Below are 25788 nucleotides of genomic sequence, written 5' to 3' on the forward strand. Positions count from 1 at the left end.
TAAACATTTTCCTTTGCACCCAAGTGTCTGGTAGATGTCCCCGTTGAGCCTGCCTGAGTGCACTTTGACCTCTGCAGAATGAAGTACACCAGTGTACGTGGAGCCCTAAGAGTGATTCAGAGATTCCGGAGACCAAGGTGACTGAAGGGGTCTGACATTCAGAGGAAGCTCATGGTACAGCCACTGCTCCTCTACGCTGAAAGGAGTTAGATTAGGTGAGGTATCTGACCAGGATGGTCTAAGTGTGCCTCCCATTGGAGGTTTGCTGAGCATGCCCCAGTGGGAGGAGACCCCTGGGAAAATCCAAAACTCACTGGAGGGGCTATATGTAATCCATCCAGCCTGAGAACGCCTCAAATCCTCCCAGAACATCATGAAGGATGTCGCTGGGGAGCAGAATGTCTGGAAGTCACTCCTGGACCTGTTGCATCATAACCCAATCTCAGATAAGCAGAAAACAATGGATGGATGGATGGATGGATGGATGTACTTACACCATAGGTGGCATCATATCACAGCACCAGGCAGGATTTCACCAAGCTCTTGAGAGAGACTCATTCTTTCACAGTTTGTAGAAACAGTCCACATGCCAAGGCGTTGGATTTTATACACCTGTCGCCATGGAAGGCATTGGAAGATCCCAATTCACTTACGGGAAGGGGAAACTGATACTTCTGGAAATACAGACGATGCTCCATGAAGCTTCACTGAAAGTAAAGTTTACTCCCATATCGAGCACAGTTCAGTGACGTTTCGGAGAACTGCACTCAGTTCTAGCCTCTCACGGACAAAACGGCGTTTTTTTCCATGGAGCTTACCCCACTCATGTACTCCTTAGACAACATAGTCCGTTGTGTTAAGACATTCCAGACGCATGTCTGACAGTGACTTGACACCGGCAAACACAACAGTGCCGCTTCACCCTAATTGGATATACAGCTTATGAAAAATATAATCACATTCTCACAGCATTTCAAGAAAGAAAGATAGAAAAAAAGATGCTGATGAGTGTGTCAGAAAGATGGTAAGAAGAGAGAGAGAGATCCATACTTTTCTTCCGATTCAAAGTTTTCTACCTCCCTCTCTTCCTCTCTCTCTCTGCCTCAGCGCCTTCAACTTCGCTCCCTCTGTTGATGCAGAGTCACACTCCTCTTCCCCCCGTGCCCAACGGCCATCTCTCAGCCCCCCGCTCGCGCAGGAATCTGTCTCCGCGCTCTAATCCTCACATCAGAAGTGCTGTCTGTCTGTATTCCTCGCCCTTTTTTTTTTCACCCCTCTTCGCTGCAGCATGAGCGCTGAATGCAGCAGTTACTACAACACTGACGGCGTGTTCGTGGAGGCTTTCTCCTGCCCCAAACCTGGCAGCGCTGCCTTCGCCGTCTACTGTTGTGGCTTTAATGATGTGAAGTATTGCTGCGATGATCCCAACAGCTTTTTCCCCTACGAGTATGGATACATGTGGTGGCTAAGGTGAGCATACTTTTCCTGTGTTTAAGACCAACGTTCTCTTAATGACTCTTAAAGACTTAACTGAGTTTGTCAGCCAGTTAGTGTGTTTATAACAGCCATTAAATGATGTAAAGAGGCTAAAGTTGTTTGCATTTTTTTTTTCATTTTCTAGTCTATAGATGAACGTGATCATAAAACCTTCAAAAGGCTTTTCTTCTACCATCCCCCCATTGCTTATTATCTGCAGAATAACCTGATTACTGCGTGACCCTCTGATTTTTGTTTTGTTTTGCTTTTTTCCCTCAAGTATGTTTGTTTTCCACCACTAACAGAATGAAAACATTCTGATTTATCTCAAAGTGTACAGTAGCTTTGGTCTGAAACAAGTGTTTGCACATGTTTAAATGTTAATTATTCTTCCCACCACCCCTGTTTTCACACCTGTTTAATGTTTTTTCTTTTCTTTTTTTTTTTTTTTTAGCTTACCAGCTCTGTTTCCTAATCGACCGCCTTGTCTCCTCTCAGTATCGGTGCTCTTGTAGGTCTATCAATCGCAGCTGTGGTGCTCCTCGCCTTCCTCATCACTGTCTGCGTCCTCTGCTACCTTTTCATAGCCACCAAACCCAATCGCCTTGACAACGGCCTGCCCCTCAGAGCACCAGGTCAGGATGGGTGTGTGTCAGACTCTTCATTTTGTGCTTCTTTTTTTTTATTTTTATGTGGTTCCTGAAAGCCTTAAATTAGGATGGATTTCTACCATTTGAGTATGTGTGTGTGTGTGTGTGTGTGCGTGTGTGTGTGTGTGTTTCTGTGCCAGGTGAGGGTAGAGGTTGTTTTGTAATGGAACTGAACCACCTGCACTGCCGGTGAGCTATGACACATCACCAGCAGTGATATTTCTATGCGCTGCATACATATCCCTTGATTCAGACATCTACTTTTACATTATGCTCAGCGTTAAAAAATGTGCTGCTGGAGTGTGTCATTTCTGAGTTTGGCCTTGATTTTGATTCCAACAAGTTACATGATTGGAATTTTCATGTTTCTGGAAAAAAAAACTAGCTGCAGGCAAACAAGACAAAATGCAAACCCCCCAAAAAATCCTTTTCGACTTTTCAACGCTTGATGGAAGGTAAGTCCAAACTCTTTAGGCTTTCACTTCAGCTCTCTGTTTCTCACTCCTCTAACTCTATAACATACTTACAATGTTGTTTTCTAGCCCTGATCTCACCCTGATTTGTTCATAACCCTGTTGACATTTCCTCCCAAAATAGCATGTAGAAATGTCGTGTTGCCGCTGCTGTCTAAGCAACAAAATGATGAGTAAGGAATGTTAGCTTCATGACAGTTAGCAGCATTTCCATTTTTCAAAATCAATGCCACACTCTCTATAAACTGCTGGGTTGAAAACAAACCCATCTAAGGTGGATGAGATATGGTCAAATCAAGCCCTGAGTTTCATATTTTTGCATTTAGTTTATTTTAAGATATTACAAGCAGCAACGTGAACCCCCAGTATTGGTGCAGATTAGGAACCACAGCCACCTGCAAAAAGTTTACATCCATAAATACTTGAGAATCCCTCTGTGAACATTTGTAAAAGCTTACTTTAGTTGACCTTTTTCATCTTTGTCATTTTATAATGTTATTCCCTTGTCCAAAACATACCTGTAGTGTTCCCTTGATTCTTTCCTTTAATCTCCCATGGCAACCACCTGGGTGGACCTAGCACCACCTTCAAGGATGAAGCTCCTCCTTGAAGCTGAAGTATTTGAGTTTCCAACACAGCACTCCTCCACCGTGCTCCTTCAGACTAGCCAGCAGTAATTAGCAAACACTTGGTGGAACTGCAGATCTGCTGATGTCGTTATGTGAGCTACTTCTCAGTGCAACGCTGGTGAAAACTTTGTTAAAGGGTTAATAGAGGAGCCATGTTGTAAGGACTTACTGAAGGCGGAGTTTCAGAAAGAGCAGGAGTTTCTTAAAGATTCAGAGACCCAATTTCAAGACATTAAATGAGAGAGTAAATTTTCTTTTAAGTTATATTTGATATATACAGCATTTTTGTAACATCTGAAGGTGTCATAGTTACTTGATTGTGCAATAAACTGCTCCTTTGAAATGCATTTACATGCAGAGTGAAAACCATCTGCGCTACAGCACAAACCAACATGCACAGTTTTCTTTATTTCTGCTTTTGGGGGAACATCCAATCAGTGTCGAAGGGAAATAAATGAGTAAACATGAAAACAACTTCTTAATGCACGTAAGGTAAAGTTTGACTTATTTCTAATGTAGTATCTATCTACTGATCAATCAAATGTGGAGTCACGTTCCAAAGAATAGATGAAGTCCACTGTAAATATCTCACATTCAGTTTATATCTCTCTTCTTTTCATTGAACTTGAAGCTAACTGTTAGCTCAAGATAGGGTTCAAGAACAAAGTAGACATCAGCAGTTTAATTTCCTGAACACATAGCAATTTTTCAAAACTCAATTTTAAACCAAAGGTTACACTGAGTGGTTATTTTCACATAAAAAAACATGCAAAAGAGAATACAACAGAAATATGGCTTTCATTTAAACTGCTATAATATTTTTGCTTTTTACTCTACTGTGATTTATCAGTCGACTAGTCTGACCAGAAGTGCTTCAGGATATGCCAGAGGCAAATAACTTTGTGCCCACCTTTTGCTGGATAAAACTGCATATGAATAAACTGCTGCGACGTGTTTTTAAACAGAAGTTACTTTATGGTATTAACAGTGCGTTTTAATCGTGACTAGCTGTTAGCTTTTGCCCGGACCGGCTGCTATGGAATTGTGCTAAATAAATATGTTGGTGGTATTCACTGCAGGTGAGATGTTAACTGTTCATATGCGTGCATTTAATGTGTATAGAGCTTTGGAGCGTGACGTCACTGCTCTAGTCGGAGGGGTATCAGCGCCATCTTAGGGGTCCATAGACAACAGTCTCGCAGTATAAAAAAAAACAGTCTCGCAGATTTTTTTCAATCCAAGTTACTTAAAATAATTTAGCTATGGTACGAACTTGCTACGTTATTGTCTGTAATGTCCGATCACACGACTGAAACGGTAAAAGGATATAAGACGGACTTTGGTTTCACTATTATCCTGCTTGGAAACAACGTGAGGAGGCTAAGCTATCGGTGCTAACGAAAAGAAGACGAATGTCCTGGTATCAGCGGTGACACGTCTTGATATCACGTTCTCCAAAATCCCCAGATACCTACAAGTTTCCTCCAGACATCTCCTTTCTGGTGAGTGTCTAAATTTGCTTTGTTGGTTTTGTGTCACAATGTTCTATGATTTTGTCCGAGTATTCTTACGTTCAGTTTCTGTTGTTTAGCTCGGGCTAATATTGTTTATGTAGCATAGTCCGAGTTTTGTCAGTGGACATCGAAGTTATTACATTATTGTGAAGTAAACTATTTTACTAGTGTTATCAAATTTACAGCTTTAATAGCGATGTGTTCTGATATGTCCTCTTAAAGGCAAACCGACGTATGAAATGGATGAGCTCAATCCTGACTGGGGTCCAGTGCTGAATGTGGGTCACTGAGGTAAACGCCACAACATCGGACCGACATGGGCGTCAATTAAAGAGGCGATACAGCAAAACCATCAACAGGTTACTGAGACTGATTTCATTATTTACCCCAGAAGAGATAAATAATGAAAACACAGTAGCAGAGGCAACAGAAGAGGAGCAAGTTGGAGAGGCTGAGGAGGAAGGAACCCCAGGAGAGGAGCTCAGCAAGGCTGCAGACTGAAGAGGAACAGGAACCATTTGTGTTGAAATACAGTTGGAAGTGGCTGTTCTCTCATTTAATAATTTAATGTATTAAACATTCATGAATCGTTTGATTCAAGCACTTCAAGTTGCATGTAAACGTGAAGAAAAGAATCACATTTTAAGTAACAATTTGATATTTAAATATTCAGGTAATAAACATACATGTAATGAGATTATATTTTTAAATAAATATTTTATGTGATTAAAGTAAACCATTATATAATCAGACATCTGTCAAGACACTGGGTTTTGGGGTTTGTTTTGCTTTTCATTTTATTAACTTTGTGTTTCAATTCACTTAAGTGGTTCATGGTATTTAGTGTAGTTAGAATAATATTATTGCTTTTCCTTGTTTGTCTGAGTCCATGTCAAGCCTTCTTTAATGACTATTCTATTTTATCCTTCTAGTTATTTCTTATTTCAGCCTCCCTGCAGGGTTTCTAGTAATGTTTATTTCTTAATTTGATCACCATAGGTTCAGTTATTGTTCCATGTCTGAGTCTGTATCTTTCTGTGTCATTCTAGTTGGGTTATTTCTTTGTTTAGATCTTCTAGTTTCTCTTGCTCTGTGTTCCTTAGTTCTTATTGTTAGATCAGCCTTGTTTCTACATCCACACAAAGTAAGTCCACTGCCTGCTGCATTTGTGTCCACCGCCACATCATGACACAAACCAGATGAAAGAGCCCATCTTTAAACATTTAATGTGTAATTAAACAATAAAGGTGACAAATTTTATGAAATAGATCAAACTTTAATAAATATTTGTTGTATTTAACATATTTCAGGTAAGTGAACATATAATGACATAGATCCTGGCCTAGAATTTTATGCAATTGAACATTACGGGTAACAAGTGATGATCATCTGAGGTAATACATTTTATGAATTTTCTTTTTTTTTAAATATAATTCTGGTTAAAAAATAAAAAAGGGGTCAAAATGGAATAAAAATATGCCTAATCTATAGTTTAATAGAATAATTGTACACAGATTTTGAGTTAATAGGTTACATGACCTACAAGCTAAGAAAAATAAAAAATTTTGACTGCAGAAATAGCTAAAAAATATATAAAAGGTGTTCAAATGTAATAAAGGTGAGTGTGCCTCATCTATACAATCTAGTAGAACAATTTCAAGCAGATTGAGTTAATGGGACACAATTTGGAAGCTACTGAAGAAAACATTTAATATTAAAATTATTGAATATGACTTAAAATTTTAATAGAAGATAGTGTGCCTCGTGTAATAGCATGAATGTCCACTTTTTGGTATCAGTTGGTCACAAGACAAAGCATTTATGCACAGGAGTGTTCGGAAATTGACAGCAGCAATGTGAAACTCCGAGCGCTTGTGGAGAGACTTAAGAACAGCTGGCCGAAATTAGCGTTCATAAATCGGATCAACCTTGAGCTGAACGTCTCTTACTCCGTGGAGCTCGGTTTATCCAGTATCCAACTTGAAAACAACTTTACTGCGGTTGGTAACAATGAAAACACCGGTGTTCTGAATAGTTTGTTTTGGTCTGTGGACCCCAGACATGGCGCCGAGCGACGAAAACGTCATATCCTGTGACGTCAACTCCAAAGCTCTATTTCATCAGACACAATACTTAAAACAATGTCACATTTAAGAAGTGACTGTCTAACCTGGACGTACTGTTGAGCTAGATTTCCCAGGATGCATTCCATCCTGGCCAATCAGCAAACAGGAGGAGGAGTCGTGAAGACGAGGTCAACTTTCTGTCGACGGTTGTAGTTTAGCAATGGAAGCGGAGGAAGTGAACGTTCAGTCCGCGTTCCAAATATGGAACAAATAAAGTCGGAGCAAGAGGAATGTTTAAGACATTTTATTGCTGGTAAAAGATGTAGTCTGGTTTGGCACGTCTGTCTTGGCAGTTGGAGATGGTTGTTTACAGGACATTTCCAGTAAGCTTCACATGGACCTGTCTTTACGAAAGAGCTGGCATATTTCATACCAAACATTAGCGATTGGATCAAATCAGAACCCATCACTTCAAACTTCAAAGGAGTCTATGCCTCCAAGCAATCTTTTCTTATTTTATAGTGTTATAATCGTGTCCAGGTCCTCTGTATGAAGCACTGCACAGATCAGGGCCCTGCTCTTTACCAGGTTACACCCAAAGTTTCATGATTTTTGGGACTTTGTTTTTGTATTTAATCTTTAGTCATGCTTGGATTTTCATTTTTAGTTCAGTCTTTAATTTTAAGATTCCCCCTGCTTTTGGTTCGGTACATTTTTTTTGTTTTGTACAATTTTATGTTGCCTCTTTGCACTCAAGCTCCTCGGCATAAGTATCTCTTCATACCATCTCCTCCTGTTGTTGCTAACAGTCTGGTTTGTTTGCTGTTGTTTTTCGATGGGTTCCTGTTCTTGGATTTTTCCCCTAATTTGCAGCCCCAGTATTTTTTAAGATTAACCAAAAAGTATAAAAAATGACTTAAGGGAAAACCATAAGTAATTTGAAGATAGTAACAGATACATAACAAGACCCAACTTGTGTGTTCTAGTATAAACCTTTAACAGAACCTAGCTAGCACTAGCTTTCATTCGCTACATCCTTGGCTATAAGCTAATGGTACCTTAAGTGAATAAGCTGGTTTGTAGTGTGAACTACAGTCATTGACACAACCCATTGGCATTAACTGGATACCTTGAAAGGCCATGTGACATCAATATCATTAATATCTAAAGAGATAAAGTGAGAAAAGTGAAAACCCTCAAGGCAGTGGAAGGCTAGCCCTGTTTTGTCAAAATTAGTGATTTAAAACAACCCAAACAAGGTTATTTATGAACGATACATATCCATATGGTAGAAATAACAGATATTAAATGCTTACAGTTTCAGAAGAGATTCAGCTGAGAAGCTTCTTTGTTACTATACAACGTTGAGACAGTAAAAGCTGAGAGCTCTGTCAATCTACTGGGATGCCTTAGTAAAATAACATCTTTGGATAAAAAGGCAACAGGTGTAGCAAAGTGGGTTTATTACGGAAGCGCATTGCTATCACGCAGGAAAAAAAAATTTTCGATCGCTATCTCGTTAAAACGACATACTATCACGTTTTAACGAGATACGTATCTCGTTTTAACGAGATACGTATCTCGTTATAACGAGATAGCGATTGAAAAAAAATTTTTTTTCCTGTGTGATAGCAATGCGCTTCCGTAGTTTATGCATGTGGTGAGGTGTTTTTTTTTTTTTTTTTTTTTTCTTTTGAAGTAACTGGTTTGACGTTTAGCTAAATTTATTCATTTTTGTCTGTTTCACTGATCACAAACCTACTGACATGTCTCTGGAAATCTGCACCTTAATCAGAAGAACTTACACCTTCATTAGATACATCAAAGCAAAACTAAATTATTCCTGCAATCAGTGTTGGATTTTCATTTTGTCAACTGAAAGTCCGTGTGGGGAGAAAAATCTTTACTCCATGTTTGTTATTGTGTTACCACCGACCACAAAAGAAGCTCTGTTTTGTAAATACTATTACCAGACCTACCGAGATCAGATCAGGTATTATTAGGTTAAAGAAATACCCAGTAATTTAGCTACCTTGTTTTATGATCAATCATGTTTCTTTATTGTGCTTGAACTCCATGCCTTTCCATCGCTAACCTCGTTCTCCATCTACAGCGGGAAACCGCTTCTCAAAAAGAATCAAATACACAGTAGAAGTGATCTGATTGATTTAAAACATGGAAAGTGCCAGATCAATACTAAATCTTTTCACTGCACAGCTGTAGACGTTTACAAAGCAGATAAATATAACAGTCTACAAAACAAGGATGGCAATTCGTGTTGCACACAAATTGAATAAATAAGACTTCAGGACTGGACTTTGACCTTTGACCTAAAGACTTGAGACTTCAGACTTGACTTAGGCTTTGTGCACACATAGCTGGATCTTTATAAGAACGTCTGTTAATAGTTCTGAAAGGGTAAATATTATGTTTGATCAATTTTCCAAATACTCTAAATCATCCAGTTTTTTGTGTAGTGAATAAATGCTAACAAATTAATGGATAACTGTCAGGAAATAAAACAGGAATCTAATGTTCATGTGGTAACTTTTAACAGTTTTAGAAACCTGACCTACAGGGATGCAGGGTTAAAGCTGCAGCAGATGTTGTCAGTTTGATAAATAAATGTTTTTTTAATTGTTAGACACTTGAGACTTGATTCTGACTTGGGACAAAAAACTTCAGACTTAGTTTTGGTCCTGCAAGACTCGAGACTTGACTTGGAAAAGGTGACTTGTGAACATCTTTGATGCAAAATAAATAGTTCGTTCCTTCAGGCCGTCCACTTTTTCTTAGAAAGTTGGTTTCAACCAATTTGAAGGGTAAAAAGTTGATAAAGAAGAAACAAAGAAAATTTACATAAGTGTCATAAGATAGAAAATTAAGGTGATTATTAAACTTGTGTCATTTGTGCAACAGCACAAATCTTGTTTTACTCTCAACTTGACTCGTTATTGCTCCGTTGATAATGATAAGGCTTCATTTAGCTTCTTCTCTACCCAAACAAGGTCATGAATTTTGACCCAACTAATATTTTTGGCTCAGATTTCTTCACTTTTCCAGTCCATTACCCAGCATTTGGTGTAAAGAACAACCCTTTTTTTTTGTAGTTTGGTGATTATTTTTGTTTCGTCTTTGTGTTTCCCAGCCGGAGACCCCAACGAGGGACCCAGCCAAGGGAGAGTAGCCGGTGGTTCCGGTCCGAAGGGGTTCCGAAAACAGATGATGAACAGGAAAGTGGACTCTGACAACGAGCCGTCGGACCCGGAGCGGCTTTTCCAGCGCTGTTTCACCGCTACGGTCACAAGCGTGAAAGTCGAAAGCCCCACATAGGCCTCCGAAAAACTTGCCTTTGAAGAAAAATAACAGAAAAAAGAAAAAAGAAGCAGTCGGTATGTCACGGCTCAGGAAGGCAGGCGAACCTGGACACAATCAGAGCTGCCAGTGAGCCGCTCTGAGTGGGAGGACTACGGCATTAGTCAGCATCATGTGCCACACGTTGTAGTCATGGTGGCTGAGTGGAGCAAATTGTTTTGTTTTTTTCCATTATTGGAGTAAAAAGAAGAAAAAAAAAGAAAAAAAGAAAGACAAAAAGCACTCCCAGTGCCGTAGAGAACTCCTGAAAGTGCTTGTCACAGTTACTGAAACTTTGTTCCATTTAAGTGGAAATGGTTGATCTTTCATCCTCTCAGAAGTGATTTTCAGACTATATGTGTGGCTCTGTGAGAGCCGGATAATAACATGGCGGCGAAGGGATTGCGGAGACTCACGGAAATGAAAACAGGATGTGAGTTTTTAATGTTAAGTCAGACCCTTGTGACACTCGGCGCTGCCGATTTGAGGCAGTGTCATCTCAGGAATGCAAGGACTGGAGTGGGCTGCTGGTTTCTTCACATGCTTACTGTGACGAGTCTTTACATCTAAATGGCAGACGTCCTTTTTCTACCCATCAACGTGATGATGACGAGAGGACAAATGAGATTGTTGGGGCTCATCAGAGTCGAGCGGTCTGGTCTGCCCCGTCGTCAGTCAGCGACGTCGTCTTTTATCAGTTATCAAAACTGTTTTCCTCAGCAGAAGACAAAAGTCTCCTTGAACATGTCTAATGACATTAATAGGTTTTGTGTGATGTTAGCAGTTTGTGACAGCTTGTATTTCAGTTCTAATCACGAGGCGATGATGTAAGAGGTCAGCTGACAGCACTGTGAACGAGCAAATGATTGTGAGACTTGAATAAAGCGAACAACAACCTCAGAGCTGGACTGGTGCTGTGCTTCAAGAGAGTCTTTCACCTGAATGGGGGGAGATCTGAGGTCTGACTGTAGGTATTAGAAAGCAGGTAAAATGAGTGATTCTATAATTGCAGATACATTTAATGTCCAGAGTCATTATTTTTGGTCTGGTATATTAAAATATTTCAATTTTTTAAAATGTTTTGTAATTTATTACTCATTTTAATGGATCATAATATTTAACAAGTAAAAACATTTAAGTAAATACATTTAAAATTGTTTTATACAGCTGAAAAACCAAGACTTCTTGTCGTCCGAGTTGGGTACTGTCTTTTTTTATTAACCTGAAAAATGATGCAAAACCCTATGTTTTATTATTTTTTCTTTGGTGAATTTGTTTTTCTATCTTTTTTTAAACTGCCTAAATGGTCAATTTAATAATAACATCACATTAAATTAACTCAAAATACCCTTATTTTTGAAAAAATATGTGTCTGAGAATTTTTTGTCAACTCTGTTACCATATGGTTTTGTCCCTGTAAATCTGTGAAATTGCCTTCTACGGCTATATAAACTGCATAAAGGTAGGACACTTACTTTTACTGAAAAAACCCCAAACACAGAGGTCTATGTGCCATTCTCTGGGAAATATTTTAGTCTAAAAATCACAATCACCAGGGGTTATTGTTTTCAACTTCAATCTTGTTACCAAAGTATCATGAAAAAAATACCACAGATTTTTGCTCAGAGACACGTTTATTTAATGGTTTTTAAACCATTATCTTATTGGTGTCATGTATTTTCAGCATTTCTACTCATAAGTGGAGTTTTTAACAAAAATGTTTGAAATGATCAATTCTGTTACCATCAACTCTGTTACCAAATAGGGTAACAGAGTTGATGGTAACAGAGTTTTCAGTTCTAAATTATTATGGTCCTGTCAATTCTGTTACTAACACCAACTCTGTTAGGTAACAGAGTTGACATGTTCATGACATACTTTCACAAGAAAAAGGAAAACTGTTGTCTAGAGCACCATGTACATTGTTGGTTGACCTCTGCTGTGATTTAGTATTACTGACCAATTTTGTTTCTAAAAGAATGATGGTTTTCAATTAGTTTTAATGAAAAACGTTTGCCCCTATGCAAATAACTCTGTGAAAAGTTGAGTATGTTTTGATTTTTTAAAATGTATTTTTAAGTAAAACATCTCAAATTAAAGTATTGGGGTAGTAGGACACTTGGTGTAATGGAATAAAAATATTTTAGTCTGCTAGAATTTATTGTTTTTTTCACTCACTGTCTATATTGTCTGTAACAGAGTTGACATAACAAACAGCAACGCATACGTTTTTTCTGAGAAAAAATGATAAAATATGTAGCTAATGTTTGGCATTACAGATTTTTTTTAAGTTTAATGCCTTTTCAATAGACTACCTAAGAAACATTTTAAGAAATTATTTATTTATTTTTTGTCATTTCTTAAAGTGCCAAATATATCTCCAATTATAGAATCACTCAAGTAAGTATTGAACATGTTGGTGTTGTACAATCAAAAAACGATGAGTCAGAAAACAAGTTAGGCTGTCAAGACATGGGAGGCCACTACAAGCATTTGGCTTGCCGACGTGGGTGAATCTTCATCATTGCAGACTGAACGTCTGCATATTGTATCATGGGTTTAACGTAACCTGGTTAAGTTGCTCTTTTTGCAAAGCATTGCTGAAAATTTCCTTGCGGTTTCCTTTGCATTGGGGGTAAAGGATATTGACAATTTGTTCTCAATCAACCTACCTGGTAAAATAAAGGTTAAATTCAAAACCATAATAACATTCATAAAACTTTTTACCACTTCTTCCTCATCGACACGTTGTAACTCCAAACTGAATTATTTTATCGGGAATGGGATGTGAAGGACCAACACAAAGCGGCGCATAACTGTTAAATAAAAGGATAAATGTGTAGGTTCTGTGTTTTGAGTTTTAGTCTCTTTCTGTCTAGTCCCATTTCCCCTGTGAGTCTCTGTGTTGTCTTGATTGATCCCAGGTGTGTCTAGTTTCCCTGATTACCCTCTGTGTATTTATACCCACCTGGTGTCTTTGTTCCTGGTCCGGTCCTTGTCCATCATTTGTTCATCTGTCTGTTTCCAGTGCTGCCTGTCATTCTGAGTTTGTTCCTGATTCTTTATTAAAAACATAATTTCATCATTACTACCTGGGTTTACTGGCATCTCCCTCACCTTCAACCACCCCACATCATGACAAAATTACATAGTTTTTGAAAATTTGAATATGTGAACGTTTGACAAATGTGGCATGCAATGCATCCCTCCTTACTTTTATGCCCCTTGATGAAACCCAGTCTTCGGAAAACACCTGACTATAAAATTCTCAAAATGATAAAATATACCAGGTTGTAGTTCTTCTGTTTGGTGCTGCACCTAAAAATGGATGGAGATTAACATGCTCCCAAAGTGAAACGCTATTATTCCCGGAACCAGTGGTTCGGTTTCTGTCGGTCACTGGCAGATGACGAACCACAGCCGACACGGCAAGAGAATCTGGAGGTGACTGCCGAGAAAACATTTATTTGCTCCTTTCACTTGTCATTCGCACAAAAAAGAGCGAATCCTGCCGAGAGCAGATAAGGTATAATTTTAGGGTTTAGAAATAACTCGGCGGCAGCTACGATCCTTCATGAAATAACAGCAGCCTGACTGCATTCATTCTCAACCCAAAACCGGAGTGCTCACATATACAGCTGAATTCCTCTGACAAAACCTAATGTTTTTGCTTTGTAATATTGAAGCAGTTGTCTGTATTTCTCCCTGTGATGACGCCACAACCCAGGCCTGGGGATGTACGACATTAGTGATCTGATCGAGCTCCAGCTCTGATAAATTGCTTGCACTTTGTGAGAAAACAGGAGCGACCTTATTACCATGTAGATGCTGCTGTATATCAGAGCTTTTCAGCAATGAAGCAGCAAAAATATGCTAATATGAATCTTCAGAGGCCATTTTTAGGTCATTCTCCCAATCTCTGGAAGATGAAGGTGAAGCTTTAAATATAAAATCCCAATTGAGTTGTTGATGTTTTACTTTTTTTCATACTTAAGTATGAATTTTAAAAAAGGTTAGTTTTGCATTGCGATTATGTAAATACATCGATCGGGTAATGGATAACAGTAGATATCATTTTCAGAAAATGTATTCAATTATTGTTAAACAACCGACAGGTGTTTTCCCCCAACTTTTTGCTGTCGCCATTTTACGAACTAGCGCAGCGTAGCCACCAGGGGGAGTATGGAGCGGCGTAATTTAACAACAGTTGAGGTAAATTGCTTGTGTGTGGGGAAAAGTATCAATTTCACATCAGTTACAAAGACTCATAAATAGATTCATAAACACAAAAACAAAGGATATATTTATAATTTCAATATGTTTTACTTATTTTTATAAACGCAGGTTATAGCTCCAGTTATAGTTTTTCCCCCATTAATTACTGTTTTTATTTATTTCAGCAGGTCACAGATAAATCTGCAGGATGATTATCCCAAAAGATTTGCGGCTGTGATTTCAGCATAAAGGTGGCTGTACTAAGTGACTCAGGGATGCTGAATACAAATGCACTTCACAAATTTGGGATTTTTTTTTATTAACATTTTTTTTTTTCAAAACCATGTATCAGTTTCCTTCCTTTCAACAACTACACAGCACATTGCATTGCTTGAACTGCTGCGATTTCATTTCAGCCTCGCTTCCGTTTTTCTCCAAAGCTAACCTCGTTGCTGTGCCTTAAAGCTAATCACACGGAGGTAAAACAAAATTCTGTCGAGGTGCAAATATTTCCAAGGTCTGTCTCCTCCCAGAGCCACTCATCTGAAATTAAATGTTGTTCACCAAGGACAGGCACAGTGCACAAGGTAAACCATGAGCAAAATTGCCTAAATGCCACTGATTTTAAATCCTGACCTGATCTCTAATAGACGTTTGCAAGAGCAGTCGGAAGCGATTTTGCCCTTTGGAAGATTGTTTGCTTCCAGCGGGGTCGGGGTGGACGTCTGTAGTGAACTCATTATCTCAGCAGAGATACAGATGTAGGAGGACGACATGTGCTCCAGAGTCATACCGTTTTCTGCATGTAAATAATGACTGACAAAAATAAACTTGGCTGTAGAAAAATATACAATACAATATTCCAAAACATGAAGAAAAACCATTCCATAAACCAGTGCAAACAAAGAAAATATTGGTATGACTCTAAGTATGTTACATAAATTTAGTTTTACCTCCTGTAGTTACTTTAGTTTTATTATGTTCCTTAGGTCTAGTTATTTGCTAGTTAAATTTATTTTCCTAGTTACAAAGTTTGTTTACTCTCCCTCGACCTCTGTGCTTTCTCTCTCTCTCACTCTCCCCCATCACATCTGCAACCAATTTCTAATCAGCCATCTGTACGTTGTTCAGTAACCAAGCTCCTCAAAAAAAAAAAAAAAAAAAAAAAAAAAAAAAAAAAAATATATATATATATATATATATATATATATATATATATATATATATATATATCTCACAGGGAGCCAGAGCAGAAACCAGGAACGAACAGGGACATATTGAGATTTAACTGGAGCAACCAGCAAGGAGTGACTGAGAATGGGTTCTATACGAATCATATATATGTGTGTGTGTGTGTGTGTGTGTGCGTGTGTGTGCGCGTGTGTCTGTGTGTGTGCCATCAGAAATGGGACTACAGTGTCACCAAGCTGTGATGTAATGTCATTCTGAACCTTGTGAATCAGGACTCAAGATACTGCAAATTTGTCCTTGTCATTAACAGTGTGCGCAATATGCACATCGCAGGAAAACAACAAAAATAAAAATGGCCACACCTTCAGAAGTTTTTTTTTTTTTTTTAAGTATATATGTTAAAATAATTTAAAGCATATGATACAAATATATGCATGAGTAGCTTATATTTGCACACGTGTACTAATCATAATTGTGAAAAGTTAAATTTTACTTTATTTTGAAAAACCCACGCCTCTGGTTCCTGTCTGTCTGCCTCTGAAGCTGAATGCTGTGCGCTGCGCTGCTTTCGGGAGTGAAATAGAACTAGAGGTGACAGTTCGAAGTAGAGGGAGAGAAAAGGTGGAAGAAAGAAAAGGTTACCTATGAAGGTTAAGGTGAAGACATTTTTCTTCAAGCCTAATGTGTTTGTGTGTGTTTGCGCTCGAACGGCAGCATTGTTTGACCTTCATGCGTAATGTTTCAGATAGATTTTGAAGGCTCCCTTGTTATGGTATTCAATCAGCAGCAGGAACACAGTAATGTTTAAAGAACAGCCCTGACATATGCTGCCTGCACTGTGGAGTAAACAATGTGTTTTGTGTGTTTTGATTGGAATCATTCAGACAAAAATGTACTTCACGACAAATAATGTTTTTTCTCAATAGGCAGCAAAGAATTTCAATTTGTTCTCTGAAAAGTTCTTCACTCTGAACACACCACAGCCTTATATTCATAAAATGAATCCAAATAGCTTCCTTTCACTGTAAAACTCTTTCACACGAGTGATTTACACACTTTGCATGTTATTACTTGTAGATTTGTACTGTAATGAAAACTACAGCGACGCCTGTTTCAGCGGTTTGTTTCAGCACACGTGTGTTTGAGCGGAAACCGACTCTTTGCTCTCGAAATACGCTCCGCTACTCGGCTGACGTTTACATCTGAAAGAATGACAGAGGCGGAGAATCTCAGGTGGTTTGATTTGTTTTCATCTGGTGTCCATATCTATATTTGATCGTGTATTTTTGGATGTGCTCCATGAACCGCATACAGTGACTTATTAAAGCCTCTCATGAAATTTAAATCAAAGTCAAACTCTGGCACTGCTATTTCAGAGGTCTGAAATACTCTGGATTATTTCATATTGTGAATAAAAATAAATGTAAAAAATAATACATAAATATGTTTCAATGTCGACACGTAAAAGTAGATTTTGTTGTATATCTGCTGGAAAAATAATACATCTTTTTACAAAGACAGTTCTGTGCAATTATATATTTTTTTAAACCAAAAAGACATAATTTTGTGGACAAGTTGCTATTTTCTTTTCAAAGACTTCACTGTTAAGCTAAGATTAGATGGTGAAACTTTAATTTTTTTGGTTCTTCATCAACAGGCAAAGTTGCCGTGTTGCTGAAAATGGTAAAATAATACAGGAGTCAGTGAGACTGAATGAGAGCAATGATCTGGTTCCAGACTCTTCGCCTTTTCTTCGTCAAGGTTCAGGTAAAGCAAGCAGTCAAAACTGCATATGAATAAAACAAACTGCAGCCTTCCCTTCACGTATCGTGGCTTTGCTGTAATTGCAGCATCTATTAGTTAAATATATCTATATTGTGATTTTGCTTTATTGTTATTTACATCTATTCCTGGATTGCAGTAAACCCAAACTAAGCTGGAGCAGCAAATGTGTTTATTAATGTGGTAATTTAAACTCACAATTCTTTAAAGATTGAGAAAAACAAATTTTTAATTTTTTTTTGGTCCCACTTGTTAAAAAAATCATGACAGCAGGAAGCTGTTGATGACAGGTCAACCCTGCAGACGAACAAATTCACGACCTGCTTCCTCTTCAAAGTTCTGCTACTGAAGTGTGTGGAGGTGTGAATAAATACTCACTGATATTTTTGAGTTCTAAAAAGCTTTGGGGCCCGACTCTTAACACAATCCAGCTTTAAAGGATGACTTAGGATTTTTTTGAAGTGCTGCTCTTCTGAAGTAAATGCCTCCAATATAGTTTTTATAATCAAAAAAGGGGGCCGAGGCAAAATGGTTCTTGGTCTACACACAAAGCTGCTGCTGGAAATGCAGGTAGGAGGCTGTGCGTCAGGGATCAGCTTCCTGTGTAAAACGCATCCTCAGAAGATTCTTAGTCTGAGAAAGACTTGCTAAAACAATATGCAGTAAACTTGCTTTTAAAACTGTTTCGTTATTATATCAAACACTAGCTCAGAAAGGCTAAACAATCAATCACTGTCTTCTTTGGAAATACCAACCAGTTCAAACATGAGAACAGCTAAAAGGGCCATTTACGTAAACCTCTACGATGTTAAGATTGTAGAGGTTTCAAAAATCTGAAACTATCCCTTTAACTCACCCAGAAGAAAATGTGAAGAAGAAGAAATAACCGTATATATATATATATATATATATATATATATATTTTTTTTTTTTTTTTTTTTTTTTAAGGATTTTCAAAGTATTTTATACAAAGAAAGAAAAACTCATAAGCAACATGGAAGTGAGTCTTTAGCTCTCCTGCTCAGCACTGCCTCCAGGAGAGTATTCAGTCCAGTTGGGGAGCAAAATTACAACATTTGTTACATTTTCAGCTGCTGCAGTTCGCTTTCACACCGTGTCAACTGAATCAAACCTTCTGAAAAACCTGTTCACCTCAGCGCCTGAGGCGGTGCTGCAACAGGAACCACTGAACTAAACGACACAGACATCTCAGAAGAAGACATGAGCGCAACTTCCTTCTTCACAAAATGTAAACAAAAAAACAGAGTAGCGTCAGTAGCGGTTGTAGGATTTCTCTTTTGTTTTCGGTGAAAGACTACGAGCCATTTCTCCTGCTAGCGCTAAACACACACGTTTGTTTTGGTCGTGTTTACCCAGAATGCATTGCGCTATAGTTTGTTCCGTACTTTTGGAGCGGTCTCCATTCGAACTGCGTCAGAAGTGATTTTACTAGAAATGAGACCTGGATTTTCGACTGTTCACATCTCCCCAAACAAAGTGGACTTTCCAAGGCAAACGGACTGGAGTTGGATTAAAGTGGACTAAACATGTGTAAGTCTCAATCAGCTGATTTATGTCTAATTTAGACATAAGACGCATTACAGCACCAGACATTAGACACTCTCTATCTATACTCGTGTTTTGTGTGGAACAGTGACAGAATGGGAAGCTAAAGGAGTACCAAAGTCCATCAGACATGCTGCTTTCATTGTTGATGTGGCCTAGTTTAAGCAACACCCAGACCCATTCTCATTCATCTCTTCATTCACTTGTGTGATCCTTTTGGAAATGTCTGAGGCATTGTGGAGAAAAAAAAAAGAGAATGCCATCTTTTTCTGCTTAAAGCTTATTCAGTATCCTACAAAGACGGGGAAAAAAGTTTTCTGTTTCCATCCGTCGTCTCAGCGAGATATTCCTCTTTAAAATCACTTCACTCTTCAGCCATCGCTGAAGTGTAAATTGCCTTTACTGAGAGCACTAATGGAACCACACACCATCGCAGAATCCCACGCAAGTGTTAATAGAGTTTATACATGAGCCATGTGAAGACTGCCACCTCGTTCCTTCAGATGTTAATGAACTTAATAAATGATCTGATTTCATGCCATGTCATCTGGGAGATTAATACAAAACCAGCGGCCTAATATGAATGATGAATCCCACCGGTTGCTCGGGGTTATCTCACATTCTGGAAACATCTCCGACTCCCTTTTTAGAATATCAACGTCACACAACAGTTCGTCAAACATGTTTTTCTTATTTTGTTTTTGCAGCTTTAGTGCATAAAGGTCACCTTAAAATGTTCTTGCAACCAAAAGATGGACCTGATTGGACCTTTTCAATCTAGTCTCACCTCGTGTTCATAATTGTTGTATTAATAGCAATTGATTGGACAATTATTTGTAAAAACCAATGACTCTTACCTAAAGGTTCTGCTTTTCTCCTACAGTAGACCCGCGGCGTTCTGTCAGCGCTCACAGCCGCCAGCAATTAACTGAAACCTGCAGATACATGAGACCAACTCTAACAACGCTTATAAAGTGAAACCTCGAGATACAAGATTAAGGCATTGAACCTAAAAAAGGTTCAATGCCTTTTTTAGTAGTTCAAAGACTAAATATACCTGAATATGTGTTAATACGCACAGTGGACACGGTTTCAGCACTACAGCAAAAGCTAATGCTACGGTGATCCTGGTCTGTGGGCTACAGCCAATCAGCGGTGAGGAAAGTGAATCCGCTGGATCGACTGCTTTCCAAAGCACTGCGCCTATTTCAACTTCCTAAGCTGAATTATCTTTCGAAGGACTTAAATATGCTCTCCAACAAAATCGACAAGTAGGCAAATTTTCCACGAACAATTTGGATTTTCATTCCACAGAAAAAGAAATGGATCCACCAATACTGAACCGTGAACAGGTGGACGTCCATGGTGCCCTGCTTGGCGGTTTAGTGTTTAGAAACGCACAGATCAAAAATATTTTCAGTTAATTTTATTCTCACAAACTTTTTGCTGTTAGGTTAAATCAGAGTAACACATTTTCTTCAAACTCTCGAGAGACGGATAAACTTATTAAACTTAGTGCCTAATTAGTTCCATAATACCTTAAGAGCTACGTCCGTATTCAAAAGCTTAAAGTCTTAGTTTCAGAAGTGGTTGACGAACCAAATTAGCGCGTTTGCTCTTTAGGTTTGTGTTTTTCTGTGTTTCTAATCCTTAGTAAATAGACACAAGTATGATAAAACGAATACAAACTTTATGTTAATTATTAGCTCTGAGTTATCCGGTTTTATAATCCTAAATTGAAGTGTATATATTATTGATTCATGCCAAATTAATCTTAGTCCGAGAAAAATGCAGAAAAGACGGGGATTATTCAACAGGAAGGAAAGACCTCATGTTTTAGCTGAAGGATGAATTTATTTGTATGCATCAACAGCTTGTCAGCTTCAGTCAAGGACTGACGAAATCCCCCCTTATATCTCACTACAAGCCCTAAATTATTAATTTCAACTGCCAGGTTGTCAGTCCACCAGGGGGACGTCTAACAGGAGCTTCCTAAGGATAACCTAACTGATGTATGCATGACATGACAGATGAGGAGGAAACCTGAGAAAAACTACGCCTGCACAGGAGAACATGTGAACTCCAAGATTTCAATCGGACCTTCATCACTATGGAGCTCAGAAACATCTTATCAAGTACTTTTGAAAGAACAAATAACACAGGAAACAAAACATGAATAACATTTTGGAAGGACATCAACATTTTATGACCTGCATCTCTTATTCAAACATGTAATCTGCTGTATAACAAAAATCTGAGAAAAGAGGAATATCTAAAGTTGGTGGTGGATATTTTTGAGGATCGGTCAAACGTCTACCCTCGAGAACCATTTGTTATGTTGCAAAAAAAAAAAAAAAAAAAAATTGTACAAGCGAAAATACTCAAACCAACAGGCACCAAAGTCGCACACAAACCGGACGCACGACACTTTGGAAGAAAATCCCCCTGCGGTTAAAACAATGACTTATCAAGCACGAGCCACTTTTCAGAGCCCACAATGCAAACATCATTTCACTAGAAACCTGCAGAGTTGCAAAAGCGTATCGATTGCCGGCGAAGAGAAATGGTGCGAAAAGCTCAGAGGCAGCAGATTCAGGCAGGAGAATAATAAATGTAGCACTGCTTGATGACAGCGACTGACGATCGTGACATGAAGACACAGTCGTCTTGTTTTTATATCTGCTGAGAGAAAAAAAAATTGATGTCCCATCAGTTTATCTCTTCACTCACGGGTGTCATTTTCAACGGTCCAGTGGGTAAAACAGTTTTCTCTGTGCAACTTATCAGGTAAACGGTAGCAGACAACAAAAGGAAAAAATGTCTTTAATGTTCAAAGCTTCTTGTTATGATATCCCATAAACTCAAGCTATTCTGTTTACTAATCTGTTTAAAAATGAGCTGGTTTTCCAGCAGTTTCATGTTTGGTCTTTCCCCTGGAGACTAACTAATATTTTCTAACAGAGCAGCTATTAGCTGCCAAGCTAACAAATGAACTCCAATAACTGTATGATGAAAAACATCCTAGATGCGACTAGAGTAAATGGAAACACTTTATTTGAAGAGGTGGGCATAAGATCAACATAAACATGATGTAACGATCATGAACATGAAGGAGTCTTTATAAATGTCTGACTGTTGTCATGCAGTGTCATTCAGTAAGTAGACACTTTTAATGAAAAGTTGAACTAAAATTGCATTAAAGTTTTCATTAAAAGTGTAAACTTTGCAATAATGACCCTTTCAGTCCAAAGCTCTGTTAAAATTTGCATTAAAAGTGTCATTAATTACCAATTGACACTTCATGACAAGAGTTAAAAACATTCACAAAGACTCCTTCATGTTTATGACAGTGTCATGTCAAATAAAGTGCTATGGAGTAAAGCTTTGAAACATCATGTTGACTAAGCTCTCCCACATTGAGGAACCACGAGACAATAGAGTGAGAACTTACCTGTTTAGATCAACAGCATCCACCAAACAGAGCTGGTAGAGCTGCTTTCTTCACCTAGCAACCGAGCAGAATAGTTTCTGATAGGATGAAAACTATCAGAAATTTTCATCCTATCTAGGATGAAATTGCCGCCCAGTAAATTGAGCCTGATTTACCTGATTTTGGGAGAATGGCGATTGGCGAATACTTGCATGAGAAACCGATCTAATCTAAATCCACAAAGGTCTGGAAATCGGCCATTGTTCCTTTTTGCATCGCATTGTGACAGACCTGCCCTCAGTGTGACGTCTGCACATGATTAACAATCATCACCTCATTGCCAACTTAATGACTTTATTGCTATGTTTCAGACAAAAAAAAAAAAATCGTCCCAAATCAGAATCAGCAGGTCAGACTTTTTAAAGATCGGTGATTGGCCAGAAAGAAGCAATCAGTGCACCGCTAATGGAAAAACACAATTTTGAAATTGGCCTGTTTCCATTACGCAAATTTATTTTTGTAATTTCGATTCGGGCGATTGATAAAAACACAGATAGTTTAAGAAAAAGAAAAAAGTTCTTGAGGATGTATGGATTCTCCTGCCATCTGCTTCTCTGTCGCACCGAAAGTCCTGGAGATTCTGTTTGACTTTTTTTGTTGTAGATGTTGTCATTTTTAAACTTAACATTTCCTTCACTCAAGAGGGAGTGAGTGTTTGCAGTAGTCAGACGCTAACGCCAAAGGGATTTTCTCCCATCTGAAAATAACCATCAAGCATTTCGAATCACAGCATTTCTCCTAAACCCTTTTACCAAAGAAAATCTTGAAGTCCTCATCACATTGGTGCTAGAGAATTATTGCCCTAGAAATCCTCCCTGCAAATAGCAGCAAATTTTCACCTCACACCGCTGCTGAATCGTTAACTCTCAGGCCCAGAGATGTAACCGTAGCAACTAACCCTGACCCTGACCATCAACCCCAACCTGAAACACAAATTCATGAGATGTTAAATTATAATTTGTATATTATTCTATCTGTAGTTGTGGTTTGAAGAACAGTCGGGCTGGCGCGTATCGCCTTGAGTCTTAAACTGGCACTGATCAATCTCATTGAAATGTATGGCAGAGTAAATATGCAAATTATATCAGTAATTCAATAAAAAGCTGTTATATTGTTTTTCTTTACACCTCATTACATTTCCATCATGTACCTCTGACCTGATGGGCTCACAAACATCCCCTCTCTTATCTTTTAAGAAACTCCTGTCTCATTATCAGCAACCAACAGGACAATTACTGCAGATCTAAAGCTGCAGGGATGTGAATAACATTACGTTTAAGCTAGAAAAGTTGACATTTTGAATTTCAGAAAAAAAAACTTATCTCCATAATTTAGTTTCTTAATGTTCATCTTCCCTGCCCATCAAATGCTTTGAAATAAACGTTCCTTAAAGTCCTTAGTGCCGAGCAATTAAATGTCGTCTCTTGCATGGAAGGAAAGTCACCGACAGGCAGGAAAGAAAAACGAGAACAGAAACCAAACAGGTTTAATTATGCATTTCTACCAGTTGAACTTTTTCCACACTTTGTCAAGTTACAACCTCAGACGTCGGCGTGACACGGCAACACGAAACACTTTGTAACTTTGAAAGTGGAAGGAAGCCGACGCAGGAGCTTTAGATTTTATTCCAAGTAAAATTCTGAAAGGTTACTCCAAATAAGCAGGTACCTTCAGAAGTCAGCTCGTCACAAAACAGAAGAAATGGACGTTCTCGGCTAAAAGTTTGACGGGCATTAATACTTATGCAAAGGTGCCCAATCAGAGCAGCTATTAGTTGCTTGAACACTTATTACTGAGTCATTCAGATATTTCACAAATGTTATATATACATCTCAGCTAAAAGAGATGTTTGACTGCATGTCAGTAACTAAGGCAAATATCTTCAAATGTTTAATGTTAAGAAAACTTCAGTTACTATTTTTCATATTTTTCATATTACCTTCAAACACATTTTACTGTAGAAAAACAAATGAGTATGAATATGAGTATTGTTGATAAAATCTTAACAGAATTTATTTTACTTAAAAGAAAGGAAATTAAACTAATTTTATAAAATGAGCTTTAATTCTGTTACAATCTTAAGTAAATTACGTATATATATATTTAAGAAATTCAACACTTCGTAGAAGAATTTAATCCAATTAAACTAACTTAACTGTAACTTGGGGGCTTGTAATTTATTTATTTTTTACCCTGTAAATATTCAGTTTCCAACCTTTCATCTTGGCATTTCCACATGAAAGCATGAAAAAGTCGTACGGATCCGACTGGGATCGAGAAAAATTCACCGAGCAAAATGTCTCTCCATGTGAGATAAAAGAGCTGAGAGTGGCTCATTTGAAGAGATTACTGCACTTTTAGAGGCCGTCACTATTTCTGTTTCGCCCCCCACCCCTCCCAAAAAAAAAAATGTCTTGCCAATCTTTATGGTGGGTTGGAAAAAAATAAATCCACGTTGTAAACATGCAAATTAAGCGCATCAATAATTAAACCTTCTAATTTTTTTGGAGACCTGGAGGCTCCATCGCCTTGTTCCAAGTATTCATTAGTAATCCCAGGATGCCTTGTATTATGTTGATTGACGCCCTTAGCTTCAACGACTGATGTGTGTGTGTGTGTGTGTGTGTGTGCGCGTGTGTGGGGGTGTGTGTGTGTGTGTGGAGTCAAGAGCCATCTGTCTTGAAATATTTCAAGCCATGATTTTCAGGTTTTTATTTGCCAAAGATTCTGCTGCAGGTGTCCAGTTCACAGCTACACCACATGCTACCCAGCTCTATGCCATGCAACCTGGAATAAAAAGCAACAACCAATCAGAATGAAATGTTTCTGACTCGAAGCTGAGGCGCTTCAGCAGAAAGTGGGGAGTTTTCCGTGTTTACCAGCAGCTTGGTCCGGTCAGAGCGGCTGGACAAGAGGAACCTCCTTCCAACCCGGGAAGGACAAACAGGAATCTGACGTGCCGACACTGCCACCGTGTGGCCTGAGAGCGCAAATGCAGCAGCTTCGAGTAAAATTCATTTCTTCCTTGCGAACACTTTGCCGACCCCTTAGACCAGCTGGTTCATTTCCTCACATCCCGACTGAGAACATCACAGTTGGTCTGTCAAAGTAAGCAGAGAAGAGGGAGGAACTGTAAACCGTAATGAAGTTACTGATTAACGTCTGCCTTAAGATGGGTGGCATTATGGCATGCCCTGCAACCTTTGCCCAGCAACTGACTTTATTATTTCGAAAAAAAAAAAAAAAAAAAGGTGGGGAAGAGGGAGGAAGACTAAAACATAAAGTAGCTTTTGCTTCCTTCTGAAACATCGGCTGTACAGGTAAGCTTTTTATTTACCCAATTTTGCAGTTTTTGAGCTACTTTGTTATTGTTATAATTGCT

The 25788-nt window shown here is 38.4% G+C and overlaps 1 protein-coding gene across 1 annotated transcript; it reads left to right on the plus strand.

Moving 5' to 3' along the window:
- Positions 1 to 574: 574 nt before the first annotated feature.
- On the plus strand, positions 575 to 11062 carry LOC106930844 (shisa like 2A). Its single transcript, XM_088014876.1, has 4 exons — positions 575 to 1470; positions 1975 to 2123; positions 3403 to 3407; positions 9974 to 11062. Exons 1-4 carry the CDS (start codon positions 1289 to 1291, stop codon positions 10139 to 10141), a joined length of 504 nt encoding a protein of 167 aa, XP_087871002.1. The 5' UTR covers positions 575 to 1288; the 3' UTR covers positions 10142 to 11062.
- Positions 11063 to 25788: the final 14726 nt, after the last annotated feature.

This window comes from Poecilia mexicana, unplaced genomic scaffold (assembly GCF_051168715.1).
Source record: "Poecilia mexicana isolate PSO_F unplaced genomic scaffold, ASM5116871v1 scaffold_17, whole genome shotgun sequence".
NCBI classification, from domain to species: domain Eukaryota; kingdom Metazoa; phylum Chordata; class Actinopteri; order Cyprinodontiformes; family Poeciliidae; genus Poecilia; species Poecilia mexicana.

Coding starts and splice junctions, on each gene's coding strand:
- LOC106930844 (XM_088014876.1), top strand. CDS start 1,289: ATGAGCGCTGAATGCAGCAGTTACTACAACACTGACGGCGTGTTCGTG. Junction 1,471..1,974: donor GGATACATGTGGTGGCTAAG/GTGAGCATACTT, acceptor GTCTCCTCTCAG/TATCGGTGCTCTTGTAGGTC.